This window comes from Passer domesticus, chromosome 25, assembly GCF_036417665.1.
Source record: "Passer domesticus isolate bPasDom1 chromosome 25, bPasDom1.hap1, whole genome shotgun sequence".
In the NCBI taxonomy this organism is placed as follows: Eukaryota; Metazoa; Chordata; class Aves; order Passeriformes; family Passeridae; genus Passer; species Passer domesticus.
This window is the reverse complement of record NC_087498.1, coordinates 887,829-907,685: the sequence shown is the minus strand read 5'-3', so window position 1 is coordinate 907,685 and position 19,857 is coordinate 887,829. Positions and strand designations below refer to the sequence as shown.

General features: G+C 60.9%; 1 protein-coding gene across 3 annotated transcripts in view; it reads left to right on the top strand.

Moving 5' to 3' along the window:
- Positions 1 to 18,991, top strand: part of NAV1 (neuron navigator 1) — a 75,263-nt gene extending 56,272 nt beyond the window's left edge. For 2 of the 3 annotated variants that reach the window (XM_064399406.1, XM_064399408.1), the window contains 26 exons: positions 3,408 to 3,546; positions 3,757 to 4,054; positions 4,419 to 5,112; positions 5,215 to 5,673; positions 5,878 to 5,919; positions 6,073 to 6,221; positions 6,800 to 6,970; positions 7,476 to 7,528; positions 7,696 to 7,719; positions 7,809 to 7,886; positions 8,080 to 8,163; positions 8,290 to 8,401; positions 8,993 to 9,114; positions 10,896 to 11,092; positions 11,178 to 11,340; positions 11,479 to 11,653; positions 11,866 to 11,963; positions 12,089 to 12,184; positions 12,338 to 12,497; positions 12,596 to 12,831; positions 12,930 to 13,084; positions 13,274 to 13,345; positions 13,618 to 13,814; positions 14,348 to 14,466; positions 14,686 to 14,883; positions 15,429 to 18,991. In XM_064399406.1, the coding sequence (XP_064255476.1) occupies positions 3,408 to 3,546; positions 3,757 to 4,054; positions 4,419 to 5,112; positions 5,215 to 5,673; positions 5,878 to 5,919; positions 6,073 to 6,221; positions 6,800 to 6,970; positions 7,476 to 7,528; positions 7,696 to 7,719; positions 7,809 to 7,886; positions 8,080 to 8,163; positions 8,290 to 8,401; positions 8,993 to 9,114; positions 10,896 to 11,092; positions 11,178 to 11,340; positions 11,479 to 11,653; positions 11,866 to 11,963; positions 12,089 to 12,184; positions 12,338 to 12,497; positions 12,596 to 12,831; positions 12,930 to 13,084; positions 13,274 to 13,345; positions 13,618 to 13,814; positions 14,348 to 14,466; positions 14,686 to 14,883; positions 15,429 to 15,524 (4,387 nt within the window). In that variant the 3' untranslated portion in view covers positions 15,525 to 18,991. The remainder of the gene's footprint in view (positions 1 to 3,407; positions 3,547 to 3,756; positions 4,055 to 4,418; positions 5,113 to 5,214; positions 5,674 to 5,877; positions 5,920 to 6,072; positions 6,222 to 6,799; positions 6,971 to 7,475; positions 7,529 to 7,695; positions 7,720 to 7,808; positions 7,887 to 8,079; positions 8,164 to 8,289; positions 8,402 to 8,992; positions 9,115 to 10,895; positions 11,093 to 11,177; positions 11,341 to 11,478; positions 11,654 to 11,865; positions 11,964 to 12,088; positions 12,185 to 12,337; positions 12,498 to 12,595; positions 12,832 to 12,929; positions 13,085 to 13,273; positions 13,346 to 13,617; positions 13,815 to 14,347; positions 14,467 to 14,685; positions 14,884 to 15,428) is intronic. The other variant, XM_064399407.1, reaches the window with a different exon arrangement.
- The last annotated feature ends 866 nt before the right edge of the window (positions 18,992 to 19,857 follow it).

Below are 19,857 nucleotides of genomic sequence, written 5' to 3'. Positions count from 1 at the left end.
TGCAGTTAACTCTCTCTGCCCTACGTGGCCAGGCTGGTGAAATTGTCCCTGGTGTTACCATCCCGGTGAGGACCCTACCCTGCAACAGGCTCTTGATGTGATGCAAAAGAGAGAGAAAAAGGGGACAAAAGTTGGAGTTTTGGTCAATGAAAGGCAGAGTGGGGCAGGCATTGGTGTCCTTTCTGGGGATGAGAGCCGAGGTTGCTGGGAGCAGCTGTCCCAGCACCCCACAGTGGGACCATATCGAGGAGGTGGTTTCTTTGGGGACAGAGAACAGGGCGGTTTGGGGGGCACTGGGTCCAGGCCCCGTGCTGAGCAATGGCCTCTGGCTCTGGTATTGTGAGCTGGACTTGGGGTCACTGGTGCTGTGTGTTGGGGATGTGAATCGTGGTTAGAGGCTCTACGGGCATTTGGGGGGACACTGGGGGACACCAGGGAGAGGGGTCGGGGCCGTGGGCTGCTGGGCGGAATTTGGAGACATGGTCGCGAAGCTGAGGCGGGCGAGGCTTGGAGCCGGGACCCCGGTGCCGTCGCGGCGGGGGCGGGGAGGGGCCGAGGCACGGCGGAGGGGGTCCTGCGCCGCTGTCGCTTTAAGGCGCGGGCAGCGGGGCGGTCCCGCCGCCCCCCGCCCCTCGGGCCCGCCCGGCGGGGCCGCGCCGCGCCGCGGGCAGCACGATGCTGCGGGCGGGGAGGCCGCGCCGCGCCCCGCGCCTCGCCAGCAGGTACGGCACGGGCGGGGAGCGGGCAGCACCGGGCGGGGCGCGGCCGGAGCTCGGCCCCGCAGACAAAGCCCCGCGCCCCGGGGCCGCTCCGCGGGCGGTGCTTTGTCTCGGCCGCGCTGCGGGGTGGGGGGGCACAGGGGGGTCGGGGCAGCGCGGCCGCGCCCGGCACCGCGGCACCGGGGCACCGGGGCGGCTCCCGCGGGCCTTCCCATCCTCCGCCCCGGCACCGCCATCCTCCGCCCCGGCCCGCGCCCCGCACCTGCAGTACGGCCGGGCCTGTCCTCCGCGGGGCTCCCGAGGCTCTGGTGCCTCCGGACGTCGGGTCTGACCCGGCACTGCCGAGCGCGGGGCTCCGAGCCGGGGTGCGGCCGGGGCGGGGCGCAGCATCCCCGCGCCCCGCGCCGCGGTCCCCGTCCATCCTCCGCTCCCTGCCGGTGCCACCGCCTCCCCGCGCCGGGGCTGGGGCCGGGGTGCTCATCCCCGGGGCCGGGCCGGACCGTCCCGCCCCCCGCGGGGCTGTCCGCCCGCCGGCGCCGCGGAGCGCGGCAGGACGGACGCGCTGCCCTTGAGCATCCCCGTTCCTGGGAGCTGCCGCGGGGCTGCTGCCGGGTAGGTTCGGTGCGGGACCGTCTGCAGGAGCTGGGAATGGCTCTGGATAAGATGGAGGGGATGGAGCACAAAGCAGAGGGTCAGTTTTCCCCGGGAGTGACAGTCTGACATGGCTGTCGAGGTGCCGGGGCTCAGCCATGCTCCGGGAGTTTGTACATGCTGAGGGGCCAGTGGTGCTGGGCTTGAGGCTTTCCTTGCTGTGCTACCTATGGCATGCATGTAGCAGTTTGGGGGGTCCGTCAGCTGTGTGCCCATAAGAGAGTCAGAGACACCCTCACAGTGTGCGGCTGTCTCTCCAGCCTCTTGCCGTGGTTTTAGTGATTTTGGGATGTGACCTTCCATGTTGTCTTTTCTTGGCACAGGGTTGTCGAGGAGGATTTGGAGTCGCCTCCTGCCTTGGCTTAACTTCTGACCCTCTGCCTCTTTCTCAGTGGCTCCCTGGATGCCCAGGGCACTGGGGGTGTTGCATGCATGGCTGGGAGAGTGTTTGGGGTTTCCCTGCCTGGCCCCAAAAGCCAGACTGAGACACCAGCACAACATGTGGCCCCAGCTGTGTTGCCACAGGACACAGTCCTACAAAGCCTGGCCTCACTCCTGGCACTACTTGCTGCCAGGTGATGCCAGGCTGGGAGAGGGGGTTTGCTGCAGGCTTTGCTGGGGTGAGGATTTCCATCCCAGTGGGAACTCACCCTAGGCATAGAGCTGATGGTGAGACATGGCTTGGTGCTGAGAAGCTCAGCAGCACATCCTGAGTGCATGATCCTATTGAAATCCCTTCCTGGGCAGCAGCACCTGCTGGCTCTGTCCCAGAAGCTGCTGTGGGGTCACAGGAGGCTGTGCCCATCTTGGCTTTGGCCAGTCTCCAATTAACTTCTCCCCTATGGAAAGAGCAAGACACTCAGTGCAGGTCTTATGGTGTTGGAGCTGCCTTTGTTGCTCCTTCTTGAGCTTTGGGCATCTGACGCGGATGATGGTGGCTGTTGTTTTTGCTCTGCCATTGCTGTTGGGGCTCTGCTGTTTGCTGGGCATCACTTGCACCTCTGTGGTCCTGATGCAGATAAACAGGCATCTCTTGCAGGGACTGGGGCTGGCTGCAGCTCCCAGCTCTGCTCTGCCCTCCGACGCCACAGCTTGTCACAGAATCATGGCATGGTGTGGGTAGAAAGGGACCTTAAAATTCATTTTGTGCCATTCCCTGCCATGGCCAATGGCACCTTTCACTAGGTCAGGTTGCTCCAAGCCCCATCCAACCTGACTGAACATTTCAGTGATGGGGCAGCTGCAGCTTCTCTGGGCAGCCTGTGCCAGTGTTGTCTCCCCCACCACCTCACAGGCCCTGGGAGGCTGCGAGGCTCCACTGACCTACTCAGCTGCTGACCTGAAAGGTGCTGTGCTCATCCTGCTGGAAGGTGCTCCCTGCCTGCCTGTGCCAGATCGACATGGGCACAGCCCAGTGCTGTGGGACCAGCTGTGCCCTTGGGGCACCCAGGCAGCTGCTGCCCCAGTGTGCTGCTGACTGATGGCCCTGCAGATGGGCTTCTGCACACTTGGCTGAGCCCCGGCATGGAGCAGCCACCTCAGCATAGCAGCAGATCCCAGACTTGCTGCCTCTGGCTGCTGGGGGCTGGAGAGGAGCAGTAAGGTGCAGTGAGTGGGGACCACCTCAGGAAGGAGGGATGCTACAGGGTAGTTGGTTTGTTTATTGCAGCAGTCCTGCCCTTTCTGACAATCCTAACCTGCCTCCAGGGTCAGAGCAGGTTGCTGGGGGCTTGTTGCCAGCTGTGATGCTGTGGCATGAGTGCTGGCTTCCCTGAGCTGCAGATGTCCCTCCATTCCTGCCAAAGCTCAACGGAGCTTTAATGGGGAGAAGCAGGGTCACTGAGGCTTGTGTGCCACAGGAACATGAGCCAATGCCAGGCTGGGCTGGAGCCAGCCATGGGCCCTGCATGCCATGTCCCTGCCATGGGCACTGCCAGGAGCTGGTTTTTGCCCCGGCGGCCCCTGGAACAGGGAGATCCTGCGGGTGGTGGGACCCATTGGGCTGAGCAGAGGTCTGATGCTGCCTTTTCCTCACAGCTGGGATGAGAGCAGCTCCATCAGCAGTGGCCTCAGCGATGCTTCCGACAACCTCAGCTCAGAGGAGTTCAATGCCAGCTCCTCGCTCAACTCACTGCCCTCCACCCCCACCGCCTCGCGCAGGAACTCGGCCATAGCGGTAGGTGCCCGTGGCACCCGGGCCCTTTCCAGCACCTGCCCCAGCTTTCCTGCCACCACCTCGGTGGGAAAGAGGGCAAGGAGGGTGCCAGTGTGAGGAAACAAGGATGGCACAGGGTGTCTGCTGCGTCCTTCTCCCAGCTGGCTGATGTTCTCTGGGATGGGTTTGGGGTGGGTGCCAGGAGCGCCCCTGACTCTGCTCTGCCCCCAGCTGCGCACGGACTCGGAGAAGCGCTCGCTGGCAGAGAGCGGACTCAGCTGGTACGGTGAGGGTGACGAGAAGGCACCCAAGAAGCTGGACTACGACAGCAGCAGCCTCAAGATGGAGCATGGCTCCTCTAAGTGGCGGCGGGAGCCCTCGGATGGTGGAGAGGAGGGATCCAAGGGTGGTGAGCTGAAGAAGCCTGTCAGCCTGGGCACCCCAGGCTCCCTCAAGAAGGGCAAGACTCCTCCAGTGGCTGTGACCTCTCCCATCACCCACACGGCCCAGAGCACCCTCAAAGTGGCAGGTAAAAACCAGTTTGGGCAGGGTCCAGCTCCTTTGATGGAGAGAAGTTTGGGTGCTGTCTTTGTGTGCCTTCCCCAAGTATGTGGGCCATGGGATGGCCTATGGCTGTGCTCAGACCCTGAGCTGGGTGTGGGCTGGAAAGGGAGGCAGGGCTGTGTTGTGGGCTGCAAGCAGGCTGGGGGTCTGTGCCTGCCCCATGGTTTCATGTCCACACACCAGGCTGGGGAACTGTTGAGTGCACCAAGGGCATGTCCCTTCTCTGTCCCATCCATGCATCTCTGGTGCCCATATCCTGTCTGGGCTTGTTCACTTCCAAATGTCCCCAAAGCCTCCAGGGACACTAACCTGTCTGTTCTTGCCACCAGGCAAGCCAGAGACCAAAGTCACTGACAAGAGCAAGCTGTCAGTGAAGAACACAGGCCTGCAGCGCTCCTCCTCCGATGCCGGCCGTGACCGCACCGCTGATGCCAAGAAGCCGCCCTCAGGGCTTGCACGCCCCTCATCCTCCAGCTCCTTTGGCTACAAGAAACCAACGCCTGCCACTGGCACGGCCACTGTCATGCAGGCTGGGGGCTCAGCCACTCTTGGCAAGATCCAGAAGAGCTCTGGCATCCCTGTTAAGCCAGTCAGTGGGAGGAAAACAAGCCTCGATGTCTCCAATGCACCTGAGCCTGGGTTCCTGGCACCAGGGGCTCGCTCCAACATCCAGTACCGCAGCCTGCCCCGGCCGGCCAAGTCCAGCTCCATGAGTGTGACCGGGGGCCGCAGCGCAGCCCGGCCGGTCAGCAGCAGCATTGACCCCAGCCTGCTGAGCACCAAGCCGGGCGGCATCTCGGTGTCGCGGCTCAAGGAGCCATCCAAGGTTGGCACTGGCCGTGGCACTCCAGCCCCTGTGAACCAGACAGACCGTGAGAAGGAGAAGGCCAAGGCCAAGGCAGTGGCACTTGACTCTGAGTGCAACACCCTGAAGAGTGCCAGCTCACCTGAGAGCACCCCAAAAGCCCAGGCCAACCTCCCGCCAGTAGCCAAGGTGGCTGAGCTGCCCCCTACACCTCTCAGGTATGGTCCTTCCACCTCTGAGGGCAGCAGGTGCCTGGCACAGCTGTGCCCAGCACCACTACCTGAGTCTCACCTGTTTCCTTACCCATTTCCCCCCTCCAGAGCGGCTTCCAAGACCTACGTGAAGCCTCCCTCGCTGGCCAATTTGGACAAGGTCAACTCCAACAGCTTGGACTTGCCCTCCTCCAGTGAGCTGCACACCCCACACACTGCCAAGCTCCAGGACCTGCACCCGGCTGGTGGGCACCTTGCGCCCTGCTTCAGCCCCAGCCCTGCCCCCATCCTCAACATCAACTCAGCGAGCTTCTCCCAGGGCCTGGAGCTCATGGGTGGCTTCAGTGTCCCCAAGGAGGGCAGGATGTACCCTAAGCTCTCCGGCCTTCACCGCAGCATGGAATCCCTGCAGATGCCCATGAGCTTGCCCAGTGCCTTTTCAGGGGGCAGCACCACCACCCCCGCCCCTGCTGCTGCACCCCCTGCCAGCGCAGAGGAGGAAGAGGAAGAAGAAGAGGCAGGAGAGCTGGGCTGGAGTGGGAGCCCCCGGCTCACACATCTGGACAGGTATGGCAGGAAGGAGGTTGGTGGGCTGCTGTAGCATCTTCATGGGCACACAGTGCTCTCTGCTGTTCTGCCATATCCTTTACCTGCTTCAGAGTCTCTTCCTGCTACATTTCTAGGGAAAAGCTCCCTGTTCCTATAATTCGATTCCCATGGTTTCTTCCCTAGTCTGTGCAGGGATGTCACTGATCTTTCCTTCCCTTCCAGTGCCAGCCGCGACAGGAACACATTGCCCAAAAAGGGCTTGAGGTAAAAGAGCCCAAGTGACTTCTGGGTGGTGCTGGGGCGGGAAGGGAAGGCTTTCCAGGGCAGTGTCCCTGAGCCAGGGAAGCTGGGCTGCAGCGCAGTGGGCGGGAGGTGGATGGTGCTGGTCGATCTTACCATGCCTGTCTGCGGCTCCAGGTACCAGCTCCACTCCCAGGAGGAGGCCAAGGAGCGGCGCCACTCCCACGCGGCCAGCGGGCTCCCCGAGTCGGACGAGCAGCAGGAGCTGCCCTCCCCCCCCGCCCTCCCCATGGCGCTGGTTGGGAAGGGTCCGCTCACCAGCATTGGTCAGTGCCCTCCACTGCCAGCCCCCTCCCTCCTGCTCCCGTGGGATGTGCTGGTGCTCCTCTGGGCGCTGCTTGTCTCCTTGACACCACCAACACCAGCACCTGGTGCTTTGAGTGCGGGACTGGGACCAGGGATATCCATCACCTCTGCTTTGGGGCATCTTGTCCACCTTTGGGCCTCAGGCCATAACTGTTCCTCTGTGGGTGCCTGGCAGGGCAAGGTGTAGGCCTTCACCAGGACCTGCATGTTCCTGGAGGATTTGGGGGATCCAGGCAGACAAGTTGGGGCAGCAGGCTCCACTCCTGCACCTGTAGGTGTTGGGCTGTGGCGCAGTGGTACCCACTTGTCCCTGGGGCAATGGATTTGTTTTTCAGCCCTGTGATTACCTTGGTGCTGGTGTCCAGGTCTTCCCAGCATGAACCTGCCTTTTAGCTTTCCCCAGCCCCTCCCTGCGTTGGGACTACAATCCCTGCTTCCTCACGGCTCTCGTGGATCGCTCCCAGTCCTGCTTCCCCATCCTGATGGCAGGTCCCCAGCGTGACTCTGACCCTGCCTCCTCCCCGCTTTCTCCTTGCAGTGAGCCCCACTGCCACCACAACCCCGCGGATCACCCGCTCCAACAGCATCCCCACCCACGACTCCACCTTCGAGCTGTACAGCACCTCCCAGATGGGCAGCACCCTCTCCCTGGCCGACAAGCCCAAGGGCATGATCCGCTCGGGCTCTTTCCGGGACCCTGTGGACGATGGTGAGAGTGTGCTGTGCTCCTGCCCAGGCAGAGGAGGCTGCAGAGGGTTGGTGGGGCTCCCTGCACCCTTGTCCCTTCCTACTGGTGCTGCCATGGCATTGTTGGATGGGTTGCTGTGATGTCCCATTCTTGGCATCAGAGCAGGGACAGCAACGCTGAGGGCTCTGTTGGACTCTGTGCTGGCATCAGCCCTGGGTCTGCCCTGACCCCCATGGGTACTCAGTGTCCTTGGGTTGCCCCAGGGTGCTGTGACACTGGGGAGGAGGGGATCCAAGCAGACAGGGAGGGCAGCACAGCCCCCAGGTTCCCCAGAGAGGAAGGTGCAGGTGGAGGGCACGCACTGAGAAACAGGCAGTGCTGAGCAGCTGCCATCCCACCCTGTACCTCCCCCAGGCCACCTCAGAACCCTCCACCCCTGAGAGCCCCGTCACAGCTGTGCCCTGCCCTGTAGCCCCTGGGTGCTGCTCTGCAGGGCACCCTGACACCTCGGGTTTTCCTGTTGCAGTTCACGGATCGGTGCTGTCCCTGGCCTCCAGCGCGTCCTCCACCTACTCCTCCGTAAGAGCCGCCTCCGTGCTGCGCTGCTTTGTGCATGGCTGGGGGATCCGGGTGGGATGGGGGGGCTCTGTGCATGCCTCTGCCTGGTGCTGAGCCTGTCTGTGCCTCACTGCCCTCCTGACTGCCTGCCTCTGTCTGTCTGTCCCTCTCTGCTCTCATGCTGCCAGGCTGAGGAGAAGATGCAGTCTGAGGTGAGCCCACACCCTTTGCTCACGCCTGCCCCTGCTCCCAGTGAGGGCAAGTGCCTGGCCCCTCTCATCTCTCTGCTCTCTCCCCACAGCAAATCCGCAAGCTGCGCCGCGAGCTGGAGTCCTCGCAGGAGAAGGTGGCCACGCTGACGTCCCAGCTGTCTGCTAATGTGAGTCCCCATGGGAGCCCCTGTGGGGCACCCCACCCCATCCCTGCAGGGCACAGGGCTGGTGCTGGATGTGCCCATGGAAGCCCTGATTTCCTGTTCAGCCTTCTGCATCCCACACCTGGCAGTGGGTGCTCACCTGTCCGTGGGTTTTTGCCCAGTTGTGGAAGCTCACCTGTTTCTCCACTTCTCCCAGGCCAACCTGGTGGCAGCCTTTGAGCAGAGCCTGGTGAGCATGACATCCCGCCTGCGGCACCTGGCTGAGACCGCCGAGGAGAAGGTGGGTGTATCGCAGTGCTCAGGGGGGCTGGTGGGTGCTGGACATGGGAGATTGCCCCAGGGGTGCTCCTGGGTGGGCTCTCCACCATTGGGATGCACTCCATGGCTCCCAACTCTGCTGCCCCAGGACACGGAGCTGCTGGACCTGCGAGAGACTATCGACTTCCTGAAGAAGAAGAACTCAGAGGCCCAGGCTGTGATCCAGGGTGCTCTAAATGGCACTGATGTCACCCCCAAAGGTAAGGCATGATGCTGCGGTCCTTCCTGAGCTGGGATGCACCTACTAGGACTGGCACAGGGCCCCAGGGCACACCCTCTCATAGGGGAAGTTCATCTGGAGGCAGGGTGCCCTGGGCAGCAGTTTTTCCCCACCTTGGCTCATTGAGCATCTGAAACCAGGAATGGACAGCCAGAGCTGTCACCATGGGAGGTCATGGTGCTGGCACGTAGGGGAATGGTTGGTTGTCAGTCTTGGAAGACCTCCTTGCCAGGCCCTTTGCCTACAGCCAGTTTTGCCTGCTGATATTGACTTTGTTCCCATAAGTGCTGTTTGTAGCCCCAAACCCCAGTGTGAGTGCAAGGGGCTGTCAGGGAGATGGCCTGGGACAGCAGAAGGGTGATATAGCCCTGGGCATCTCTCTGGCAGCACCTATGTGGTGTCTGAGTCCTGTGTCATTGTTACAAGGTGGCTCCAAGAGCTCAGAAGGTGTTGGGTGGCAGGAGGGATTGGGTGTAGGGAGGGGGGACCATAGGGTGCTCTGGCTTTGAGACAGTTGCAGGTAGCTGATTCCTCCTTTCCCAATCTCTCCTGCTTCTCTGGCGGACCCCAGAGCTGCGCATCAAGCGGCAGAACTCCTCTGACAGCATCTCCAGCCTCAACAGCATCACCAGCCACTCCAGCATTGGCAGCAGCAAGGACGCTGACGCCAAGAAGAAGAAGAAGAAGAGCTGGGTGGGTTGGATGGGGCACTGGTAGGAGAAGTGGGGCTTGGGGAGCCACTGGCAGGGTCTGCTCAAGGTCAGCCCTGCAAACCAACTGCTCTCAGTCTGCCTTGGCTTTGGAGTGTTGGTGCCCCCTGTCCCCTGGGGACAGCAGTGGTGAGGAGAGTGTAACTGCCATGGATTTGTGTCTTGAATTGTTGGCTGGGACTTCGCCAGCCCCTTTGGGAGTTTCCCAGCCCTAGCCCTGCATGCTGCTTCCTTGTGTATTCTCCCATGTCTCCCTCCTGCGCACGCAGGCTCTGACAGTGTGGAGGGCTGAAACCTCAGCTGGGCAGTCCCTTCCCTGCACCAGGCAGCTCTGAGCTGGATGTGCAATTAAGTCTTGCTTTGTTTTGTTTCTCTTCCCCTATGCTGACCTCAACCCTTTTTTTCCAGGTGTACGAGGTAAGTCCCACACTGTCCAATCCACTATGCCCAGCCAGGGCCCTTGCTCCATTTCATGGGACAGTGCTCATACACTCCCCATCCCATCCATCCCACTGGCACTAACCCCAGCACAGGCCATCCTGGGTCCCCAGCCAGGCTGTGCCCACCTTGGCTGCTTCCTTTGATGTTAAGGACCCACAAGGAGGGGCTTGAACTGCCATAGACAGCAGGAAAGGCTCACATGGGACCTGCCCCATGGATGGGGAACAGTCCCCTTCTTGCCTAGGGAAGGCAGGCACTCTCCTGACTTCCTGCAACTGGATCTTTTGAGATGGAGGCCTTGGTGCAGCCCTGCCAGTGTCACTGAGGACACTGGAGTGCACTGCCCATCTCTGCCTCTCCAAGGCTGCCTGATGTGGTCTCAAGTGGCTCTGTCCCTGTCAGTACCCACATAGGTCAGTGCTTCCCTGCTTCCACCATCAGCAGAGCTGGATACCTACTTTGTTTACACTGAAATGCAATGCTTTTGCTTTTGGGAACACCCTAGAGCAGTCTGCTGGTGCCTGTGGGAATTGGGACAGATGCTGTGTGCCCTCCATCCCTTCTTTCTCCCACCTTCCCTTGGAGCAGGCCCTGGCAGTCCAGGACACATGTGAGCCCAGGGTGCCCATCCTGCTCCTCTCCTACCAGCTGGTGGGACCCAGTTTGGGTCTAGTTTGGTCCCTGTGCAGTGTCCATCCCCCTCCCTGGCCCCAGCCCACTGCTCACCCACCACTGCTCTGTGTGTGCTGTGTGCATGCTGCATGCTCAGGTGAGACACCAGCATGCTCTGGTGGAGGGCTGGCTGCCCCTCTGTGCTTCCAGCAGGATCCGTGGGGCAGAGGGAGGTGTGGGGCAGGACCATGGCTCTGCAGTGGCTGGAGCAAGGGACATCGCTGTAGATAAATGCCTCTTGCTGAAATGGCTGTGGTGGGGTGAATGTGGGGATGGATTGGCCCTTCTTGATGGAACATTGTGCTGGTGCCATGCCTGAACAGCCTGGTGTAGGTGCTGGTGGGGAGCAGGGCTGGGAGACATCCTGACCAGGACATGGGTCCCACTCTTTGGGGCTCTGGTGCCATCCAGGCTGGGGTGAGTGTTGCCCAAAGGGCTGTGCACCCCATCTCTTCGCAGTGCCAGCAGAGCAGGGTCAGGCTGCAGCCTTCCCCAGCATGGTGGAGGTGCTGTCTCTGTGATGGGTGTGGTTGTACTGGTCCCAGCTCAGCCTGTCTGTGGGTCCTGGACAGACAGGGCAGGACCAGGCCAGGTCTCTGCTCGTGAGGCTGCACTTTGGACTGTCTCTAACAAGTTTTCCTTCTCCTGTAGCTACGCAGCTCCTTCAATAAGGCCTTCAGCATCAAGAAGGGCCCCAAATCAGCTTCATCCTACTCTGACATAGAGGAGATCGCCACGCCTGACTCGTCAGCCCCCTCTTCCCCTAAGCTACAGCATGGCTCCACAGAGACTGCCTCGCCCTCCATCAAGTCCTCCACATCCTCCTCTGTGGGCATTGACACGGCTGAGTACGTGGGGCCAGGGAGGGCCAGTGGCAGGGGCTGCAGCTCCCTCCAGGGACACGTGTGAGACCGGATCTCTCCCTTGGCCTAGGCTCTTCCAGGCCCACAGCGAGGGCGAGCCCGAGAAGAAGGAGGTGTCAGAGCTGCGGTCAGAGCTGTGGGAGAAGGAGATGAAGCTGACAGACATCCGCCTGGAGGCCCTTAACTCAGCCCACCAGCTGGAGCAGCTGCGGGAGACCATGCACAACATGCAGGTGAGGACCCCTGCCAGCAGCCTGGCTGCTCTCAGTACCAAGGTGCCCACAGTCCCTGCATTCTCACCACTGTGCTGCACCCCAGAGTGCTGCTGGCATACAGCTCCTTACCCTGTGTCGTGCCTTGTTGTGCCCCAGCTGGAGGTGGATCTCCTGAAGGCCGAGAATGACCGTCTCAAGGTGGCCCCTGGGCCTTCAGCAGTGCTGGGTGCTGTTCCCAGCCATATCACAAGCACATCGGCCTCCTCCTCACCACGGCGCTCCTTGGGTCTCACCCTTGGTCACGCCTTCAGCCCCAGCCCGGGGGATGCAGGTAGGGGTGATAGAGCTGCTGGCAGATGGGGAAGGGCTGGGATAGGGAGGGGTGTGTGTGGTAGCAATGTGCTGCTGCTCACCTGGAGCCAGCAGGGGATCTGTCGTGCTGCTGGTGCCGCTATCAGCCACAGCAGGATTTGCCTCTGGCTGGGCATAGCCAGGCCTGGTGGCTTGGCTCTGGCCAGCACAGCCTCACTGCTGCATCCCCAGACGTGTCCCCCATGGATGCTGTCAGCGCTGGCACCCAGAAGGACGAGCTGACGCTGCGGATTGTGGTGCGCATGCCACCCCAGCACATCATCAAGGGGGTAAGTGTGGGCTCCACGGGGAGCCTGACCTGTCACTGTGTCCTGGCCCCGACAGAGGGGCAAAGGATACCTCCTGGGGCTGGATGTGGTGCTGCAGCACTGCACACTTCTGCGTTGGCTCCTAGGACCTCAAGCAGCAGGAGTTTTTCTTGGGCTGGACCAAGGTGAGCGGGAAGGTAGACTGGAAGATGCTGGATGAGGCTGTCTGCCAGGTCTTCAAGGTAGGAGCAAAAAGAACACTCTTTAGAGAGCCATCCTTTGACACTGCTCCACCAGGCCTGCTATTCCATGGCCAAGGTCCTCCCCAAGCTTTCTTGGAGCTGCTCTCTGACAGCCCTCAGGGGCACTGACAGCCCTGTCCTTCTCCAACGTAGGATTACATCACTAAGATGGATCCTGCGTCCACGCTGGGGCTCAGCACGGAGTCCATCTACGGCTACAGCATCAGCCACATCAAGCGGGTGCTGGACACGGAGCCGCCGGAGCTGCCACTGTGCCGCCGGGGCCTGACCAGCGTTGTCGTGACGCTCAAAGGTCAGTGTGGCAGAGGGGCCCCATGGCTGTGCCATGGCCCTGCTGTTTTGGGGTGTTGCAGGGTGTGAGTGGGACCCTCAGCCTTCCCCTGCCCACAGGCTTGAAAGAGAAATGCGTGGACAGCCTGGTGTTCGAAACGCTCATCCCCAAGCCCATGATGCAGCACTACATCAGCCTCCTGCTGAAGCACCGCCGCCTCATCCTCTCGGGGCCCAGTGGCACCGGCAAGACCTACCTGACCAACCGCCTGGCCGAGTACCTGGTGGAGCGCTCGGGTCGAGACGTCACCGAGGGCATCGTCAGCACCTTCAACATGCACCAGCAGTCCTGCAAGGTGAGGGCACACAGCAGTGTCCCTGTGGGCACTGGTGCCGTGGTCCCCGTGGCCATCATGCCTGGCCCCACACGTGACACCTGACCTGTTTGTTGCAGGATCTTCAGCTGTACCTGTCCAACCTGGCCAACCAGATCGACCGGGAGACGGGCACGGCGGACGTGCCACTGGTGATCCTCCTGGACGACCTCAGCGAGGCGGGCTCCATCAGCGAGCTCGTCAACGGCGCGCTCACCTGCAAGTACCACAAATGGTGAGAGCTCCTTTGCACCCCTCCACCGCAGCCCCGTGGCACACACGTGCTCCCTGCCGCTCTCACCGAGCTCGCTGGGCTGTGGGGATGAGGCCACACGTGTCTACTGTGCCCAGATCAGCTCTGCCTTGGGCAGGGGTGACTCAGAGGCTTTTTCTCATTAATCTTGTTTCTCTGTCACTCACTCAGTCCGTATATCATTGGCACTACCAACCAGCCTGTGAAGATGACCCCAAATCATGGCCTCCATCTCAGCTTCAGGTAGGAATTGTACATCCCTGGGGATCATTCTTGTGGAGTTGTGGGGGACAGAAGGCATCACTTGCACCTGGGTGTTTCTGTGGTCACAACCTATGGCTGGTGACCCTGGTTAGGAATGAGCCCCCAGGCCTGTCCCTGCCATCCCAGAAGGACCTGCTATTCCCCAGCCTCAGGCAAATGCAGGGTGGGGATGCAAGGAGGGGCTCAAGAGTTCTGGGGAGCAGGGCAGCTTGTGTGGAGACCCAGCCCTGACCACTGGAGTCCTCCCCCAGGATGCTGACCTTCTCCAACAACGTGGAGCCGGCCAATGGCTTCCTGGTGCGCTACCTGCGGCGGAAGCTGCTGGAGTCGGACACGGACATCAACGCCAACAAGGAGGAGCTGCTGCGGGTGCTGGACTGGGTGCCCAAGCTCTGGTACCATTTGCACACCTTTCTGGAAAAACACAGCACATCCGACTTCCTCATCGGTACGGCCTTACCTCACCTTCCTCCTCTGTCCCAGGCTGTGAGGAGCCCTGGGGACTGGCACCAAACCCTCCCAGAGGAGCTCGGGGGGGCTGATGTGTTCCCTGTGTCTCCCAGCCCCACAAACCACAGCTGGTGGGTGATGCACACAAGCATTGCTCTTCCCTGGGTGCTCTTTTTTGGTTACTTTGGGTGCTGTCACTAGAGGTGTCAGCCAAGGCTGCCAGTCCTCCCTGCACCCTTCCCTGGGCATGGAGGAGCTACATTTTCCCAAGTGGATCCCCCATGCCTCACCAGGCTTTTGGGGGATAGATTGAGCTTGGCAGCCCCCTTCCTTGCCTGGGAGATGCTGTCTGTCTGCTGTACAGGCTGATGGTGCCTAGCCACTGTTCCCAAGGGCTCCCTTCCAGCCAGGAGTGCCCACCTCAGTGCTGTGAGCCTCGGGCCCAGTGACTGGAGGAGGGGCATAGGAGTGGGTGTCCCAGAGGAGCTGGGTGCCCCAGCTCCTATTTCCACTGTCTGCTTCCCCCCACAGGTCCCTGCTTCTTTCTGTCCTGTCCCATTGGAATTGAGGATTTCCGGACCTGGTTCATCGACCTGTGGAACAATTCCATCATCCCTTACTTGCAGGAGGGGGCAAAAGACGGGCTCAAGGTAGCCAGTGCTGCTGGCACATGAGAGCACAAACCAGTGTGGGGACACACTGATAAAGCCATCATGGGTCGGGGGGAGAGGGGAGGCACTGGCTTGGTGGGTGTAGGTGACATCTCTGTCAGTCCCTGTGCCCTGTGGCACATAGCATGTCCTGGGGGGCTCACATTGCTGGCTCTGGCATGTGCTGAGCGGGTGGCTGCCACTTGATCCCTGCCACAGGTCCATGGGCAGAAGGCAGCCTGGGAGGACCCCGTGGAGTGGGTGCGGGACACCCTGCCCTGGCCGTCAGCGCAGCAGGACCAGTCCAAGCTGTACCACCTGCCCCCGCCCACCGTGGGGCCCCAGAGCACCGTGTCCCCCCCTGAGGAGCGCACCGTGAAGGACACCACGCCCAGCTCCCTGGACTCAGACCCGCTGGTACGGTGGTCAGCAGGAGGGGCTGGGAGGAGCTGGTGGCAGAGCAGGGTGGAGCTTTGCTTTCCCAGTTAATTCTCAGTGCAAAAAGCCTGATTTGGGGATGCAGAAACACTTGGTGCTCCCAGGAGGAGCAGTGGGTGCGGGGTGGTGGCACTGGCAGGTGGGCTGCACACCAGGACACATGGTGACATGCCGGTGAAAGGGCACGACATGGCACTCCATGAGGCATCATGTCCACATGCAGAGCCACAGACAGGCACTTGTGCTCCTACATATCCTGATGTGTCACCTGGAGAGGCTGCTGGCTCCACAGGTGCTGCCAGCTGATGCTGCTTTGGCATACTGAGTCTTGAGCATTCCAGCTGTGCCCGAGGCTGGATCCTGGCACAAGGGAGGGATTTTGCAGCATCTCTGGGACTTGCTTTACCCTCTAAGGAGCTTCCCAGCAAGGCTGGTTTGGGAGGACAATAGGGCCAAGTGGCCTCCCCAGTTACCTGTGGGCCTCCTGTCTCCCTCGGGCTCCTGCCATGTGCTTGTCCCCACAGATGGCCATGCTGCTGAAGCTCCAGGAAGCTGCCAACTACATTGAGTCTCCAGACCGTGAGACCATGGTGGACCCCGACCTGCAGTCGACTCTGTGAGGCCCAGATGTGCCAGCCCAGGTGGAGGGGAGCTGCTGCTGGGCAGCTCTCCTTTTCCTTTGGCATCCGGGAGCGTGGGGCTGGCGAGCAAGCGGGGAGGAGAAAAGCAGGGCTCTGGCAGAGCCTGGGGAAACTCGGCTCATCCGTGAAAGAGCACGAGTTACCATCTCCCCTCCCAACCCTGAGGGTAGGAGAATCCTGGTTTCTCTTCTTGGTTTTTTCTGTCTCTATTGCAAACTCTTGGGCTTTGGGACCAAGGCTGAGCCCCCGCTGCCGGGAGCTGCAGGAAGGCCCCTGCGTGGGGCAGGGACCCCGCGGGAGCCCCCTGGGCCACAGCTGGGGGCACAGGAGGAGCTGGGGCTGCAGGATGAGCACATGGGCACGAGGGGCTCCGGCTCCCTCTGCGCCTGCTGGGCAAAGCCACGAGAGCCTCCACTGTGGAGCTCCCACCCTGTGCCAGCCAAGGGGAGCATGGCTCTCGCTGCTCTGTGCATTCCCTGTTCCACCTGCACGGCAGCCGCTGTGACCAGGACAGCCCAAAACCCCTGCTTTTCTTATTTTATTTTGTTTCCCTCTCCCTTCCCCTTTTCCTTTGGCCGAGTCCAGACTTTGTTTTGGTCCCTTTTTTTGTTCTGGTACTTTGCTCTCCTGGCCTGGAGCCTGTGGCCTGGTGCCTACTGCTTCCCTGGCAGCAGTGTCCTTCGCCTTTGGTTTCTTTTGCAGCTGTTGGTTTCACCACTCAAACCACCTCTGTCACAAAACTGGTGCTCACTGGACGATCTCCAGTGCCTGAACCCACCTCCTGGGGCTGTACAGGTTGGCTGAGGTGGGACTTGGAGGCCAGTGTGGAGGCAGGTGGCAGCAGGAGGCTCCCAGAGCAGCCCCTCACATGGCAGCTCCCTCCTCCTCCAAGGCACAGGGCCTTGGGATGGTGTCTCCCACCAGCCTGGGATGCCACAGAGCATCCCCTCTCTGAGGTACTGGGGCATGGGGAGGCTGCTCCATCCCTGGGCAGCTGGATGCCATCCCTGTCCCCTTGGTGGAGGGGGGCCCAACCAACCTCTCACTCCTTGGTGCTGCCAGGCCTGGGGCTGTGGGTCAATGAGCCTGGGGTTGCTTGCTCCCCATGCTGCCTGCCCCCCCTGGCCCTGTGCCTTCCTGCAGCCTGGCAGGGTCTGTGCTGGTGCTCTGGGGGCACCTGGGGCTGCCATGTGTCCTCCTGGCCTTATCCTGCATTGTCAAGAGGCCAGACTCCATTGAGAGGGTCGGCCCCGGTGCTGCCGTGGTGCCTTAATCTCTGGCCATGCGGGAAGGGGGGACGTGGGGCTTGGGACAATGCTGTCACAGACTGCTCCAGCTCCAGTATCCTCTGTTCCCAAAGCCAGCTTGGCTGGGATGGAATGAAGGTGCTGGGACTGCTGCCTGCAGCACCCTCACTGGCCTGTCCCCAGCCATGGCTGTGGAGTGCCCTGCAGGTCTGCACTCCCATCCCGTGCCCTCTTGGGCTCTGGGGGCCCCCTCCTCCCTGCTGCCCTCCAGCTCAGCCCCCACGTTCTTCTTGGGCCCTGGAGAGATGTATGAGGAGAGGTGACCCCAGGGTCAGATCAGCTGAGCCCGCCCTGTCCCCAAACTGCCAGGCTGGGCCCTGGGCAGCCTCAGCCCCCTGGGCAGCCTCAGCCCCTGTGCTGCAGCTGGTGTGGCCTTCAGGGACGCCTCCCACCCCTCTGGGACGGGCACCTCCCACAGTGCCCCCGGGGCTGCCACCACCTCTGCCCTCCCTCGGTGCTCCTGGCCGGTGTGTCCCGCCTCGCCGCCCCATGGTGCTCACTTCTCCCACCTGTCCGTCTGTCCGACAGCCTTCTGCTGCCGCGGGGCCAGCCAGCCCTGCCCCTTCCCACGGGGCCCTCCGGGCTCTCTTCCCCACGCTGGCTTGGGCGTTAGGGCTTTCTGTTCTCCTTCTCTTCTGTCGAGGACTCGCTGTACATAGATCCGTCGTGGAACGCCCTGTGTGGGTTGGGGGGGCCCGGCCCTGCGCCTTGTCCCTGGTTTTGGGTTTTTTTTGTACTCTGTGATGACTGTGCTGTGCTGACTTCTTTTCTGATTGTATGAGGCTCCGGCCCAGCAGCCACTCGAGGTCTGCAATGGGGACGCAGCTGTTCCCTCCAGCCCCTCACCTCCTCCTTGAGACTCTGGTGCCCAGGGTGGGAAGGGACTGATGCACCTTTGGGGGCTGCCCTGTGCCCAGGTGCCCTGAGGAGTCCCATGGGAGGAGGGGCAGCCTTGCCTGAGCTTTCTTTTCTGACTCCTCCAGGGAGCCACCCAAACCTGGACCAAACTGTAGCTGTCCCCCACTGCCGAGCACCCCTGGCCTGTGTCCTGCAGGTTTGCCCTGTCCCTCTCCAGACTGGGGCTGCCCCCATGCCATCGCCTCGGCCCTGGCAGCTGGAGGTGAGCAGGTGGTGGGGTGTGATCCAGGAGGAATCTCCAGGGGAAGAAGAAGGGCCATGCCAGCAGGTGGGCCCTGGGATCAGCTGCTGGGGGGCTTGGCTGGGGTTACCTGGCTGGAGGGGCCAGGTCCTGATGGATTCCTCCTGGCTTACACCAAACACCTCATGTCCCCAAGGCTGGCAGCTGTTGGACCCCTGGCTGTGGGCTGAGCCCTTCTGTGCCCAGGGGTCCAAGGATTGCTCTAACTCATCCTCCTGCCACTTCCAAGGGTGCCCACCACCCCCAAAGGTGCCTGTTGTCCCCAAAGGTGCCCATCTCCCCACAAGGGTGTCTGCCACCTCCAGAGGTTCCAGTTGCCCCCAAAGGTGCCCATGGTCCTCAGGAGTCCCCCTGAGGGGCTGGAGGTGGGTGATGCCACTGCCTCACCCTCCTGCCCCCTCGAGCTGCTGCTGCCTGGTGGCCTGAACCTTACAATTTTAGCTTTTTTCTAATAAACACAAACAACCTTTTTTTAATTAAATAAAAGATGAAATGGACAAATTCCTGTTCTAGATTATCTGTGTAATTGACTGGGTTTTGTGTTTCTTAACTGCATGGTATTCCTGCCGAGGGGTTTTATAGCACTTTTTAAATTTCTCTTTAAGATTTTGGTCCAGATTTCTACTCACGCCTGTCTGTTTTTGTTTTTTTCTTGCACCCTCCACGTTTGTAAACTCGCTCCATTTTATACCTGATGTTGAGACCCAGCCCCACGTTGTATATAGCTGCGGGAACAATCATAGGGAACAAACAAACACCATCTGGACTCTTTCCACGATTAGTTGTTTTTACTTCAAAGAAATTTTAAAGGAAACATAAAAGGAAGCCAGGAAGAGGCTTGAGGATATTCTGAAAAGACAGAAACAAATCCAGCCCTGCACCAAGTCAGCTCCTGCTGCCCACACTGCCCGCACCAACTGGCATGTCTCTTCTCAGTCGTCTGTCTAACACCATTGGATTCAATAAAGTGATCTCCTGTACTGTTGGCTCCTGGTCCTGTGTCTGGCTCTGTCCCTGTGTGGCAGAGGGGAGGGCAGCTGCACACATCATAGAATCATCATGGTTTGGGAAGGGACCTTAAGCCTCATCTCAGTGGAAGGGACACTTTGCACTATCCCAGCTTGCTCCAAGTCCCTGGCCTTGAACATTTCCAGGGATGGGGTGGCTACAGCTTCTCTAGGCAGCCTGAGCCAGGGTCTCACCTCCCTCACAGCCAAGATTTCCTTCCCATTATTCCATCTAACCCTGCCTGCTGGCAGTTTGAAGCCATTCCCCTTGTCCTGTCCCTCCAGGCCCTTGTCCTAAGTCCCTCTCCAGCTCTCTTGGGAGGGAGAGGGACTGGAAGGGGCTCTAAGTTCTCCTAGGGCCTTCTCTCCAGGCTGAGTATCCCTGATCTCTCCTAGCCTGTCTCCAGAGCAGAGGGGCTCAAGCCCTCAAAGCATCTACCCCTGTCCTTGGTAGTTGCCTTCCTGCAAAATATGGGAAGGGAGCCTTAGTAGAAGCACTCCTGGGTTGAAGTCTTAGCTGTTTGCAGGATGCTGGGAGCAGTTTTAGGGATTGGTGACCTCTCTCCCGAGATCACACTCCTGTAAAGTCTGGGGTGGGCAGAAATGCTCCTGATTTGGAATCTTGGCACTTCAGGACATGGAAAGCAGGAGGTCCCTTTCCTGGGGCAGGAGAGACAGGTCCTACCTGAGGTGAGCAGGGGGGAAGGGCTCGGGGTGTGTGGGCATTCCCAGGGCCCCTTTTGTCTCTCCAGGTCTGATCTGATCTCCCATTTGAAAGGACATGATAGTGACAGATGCCACAGCAGCAGGGGGGGGCGACAGAGGTGGACGGTGTCCCC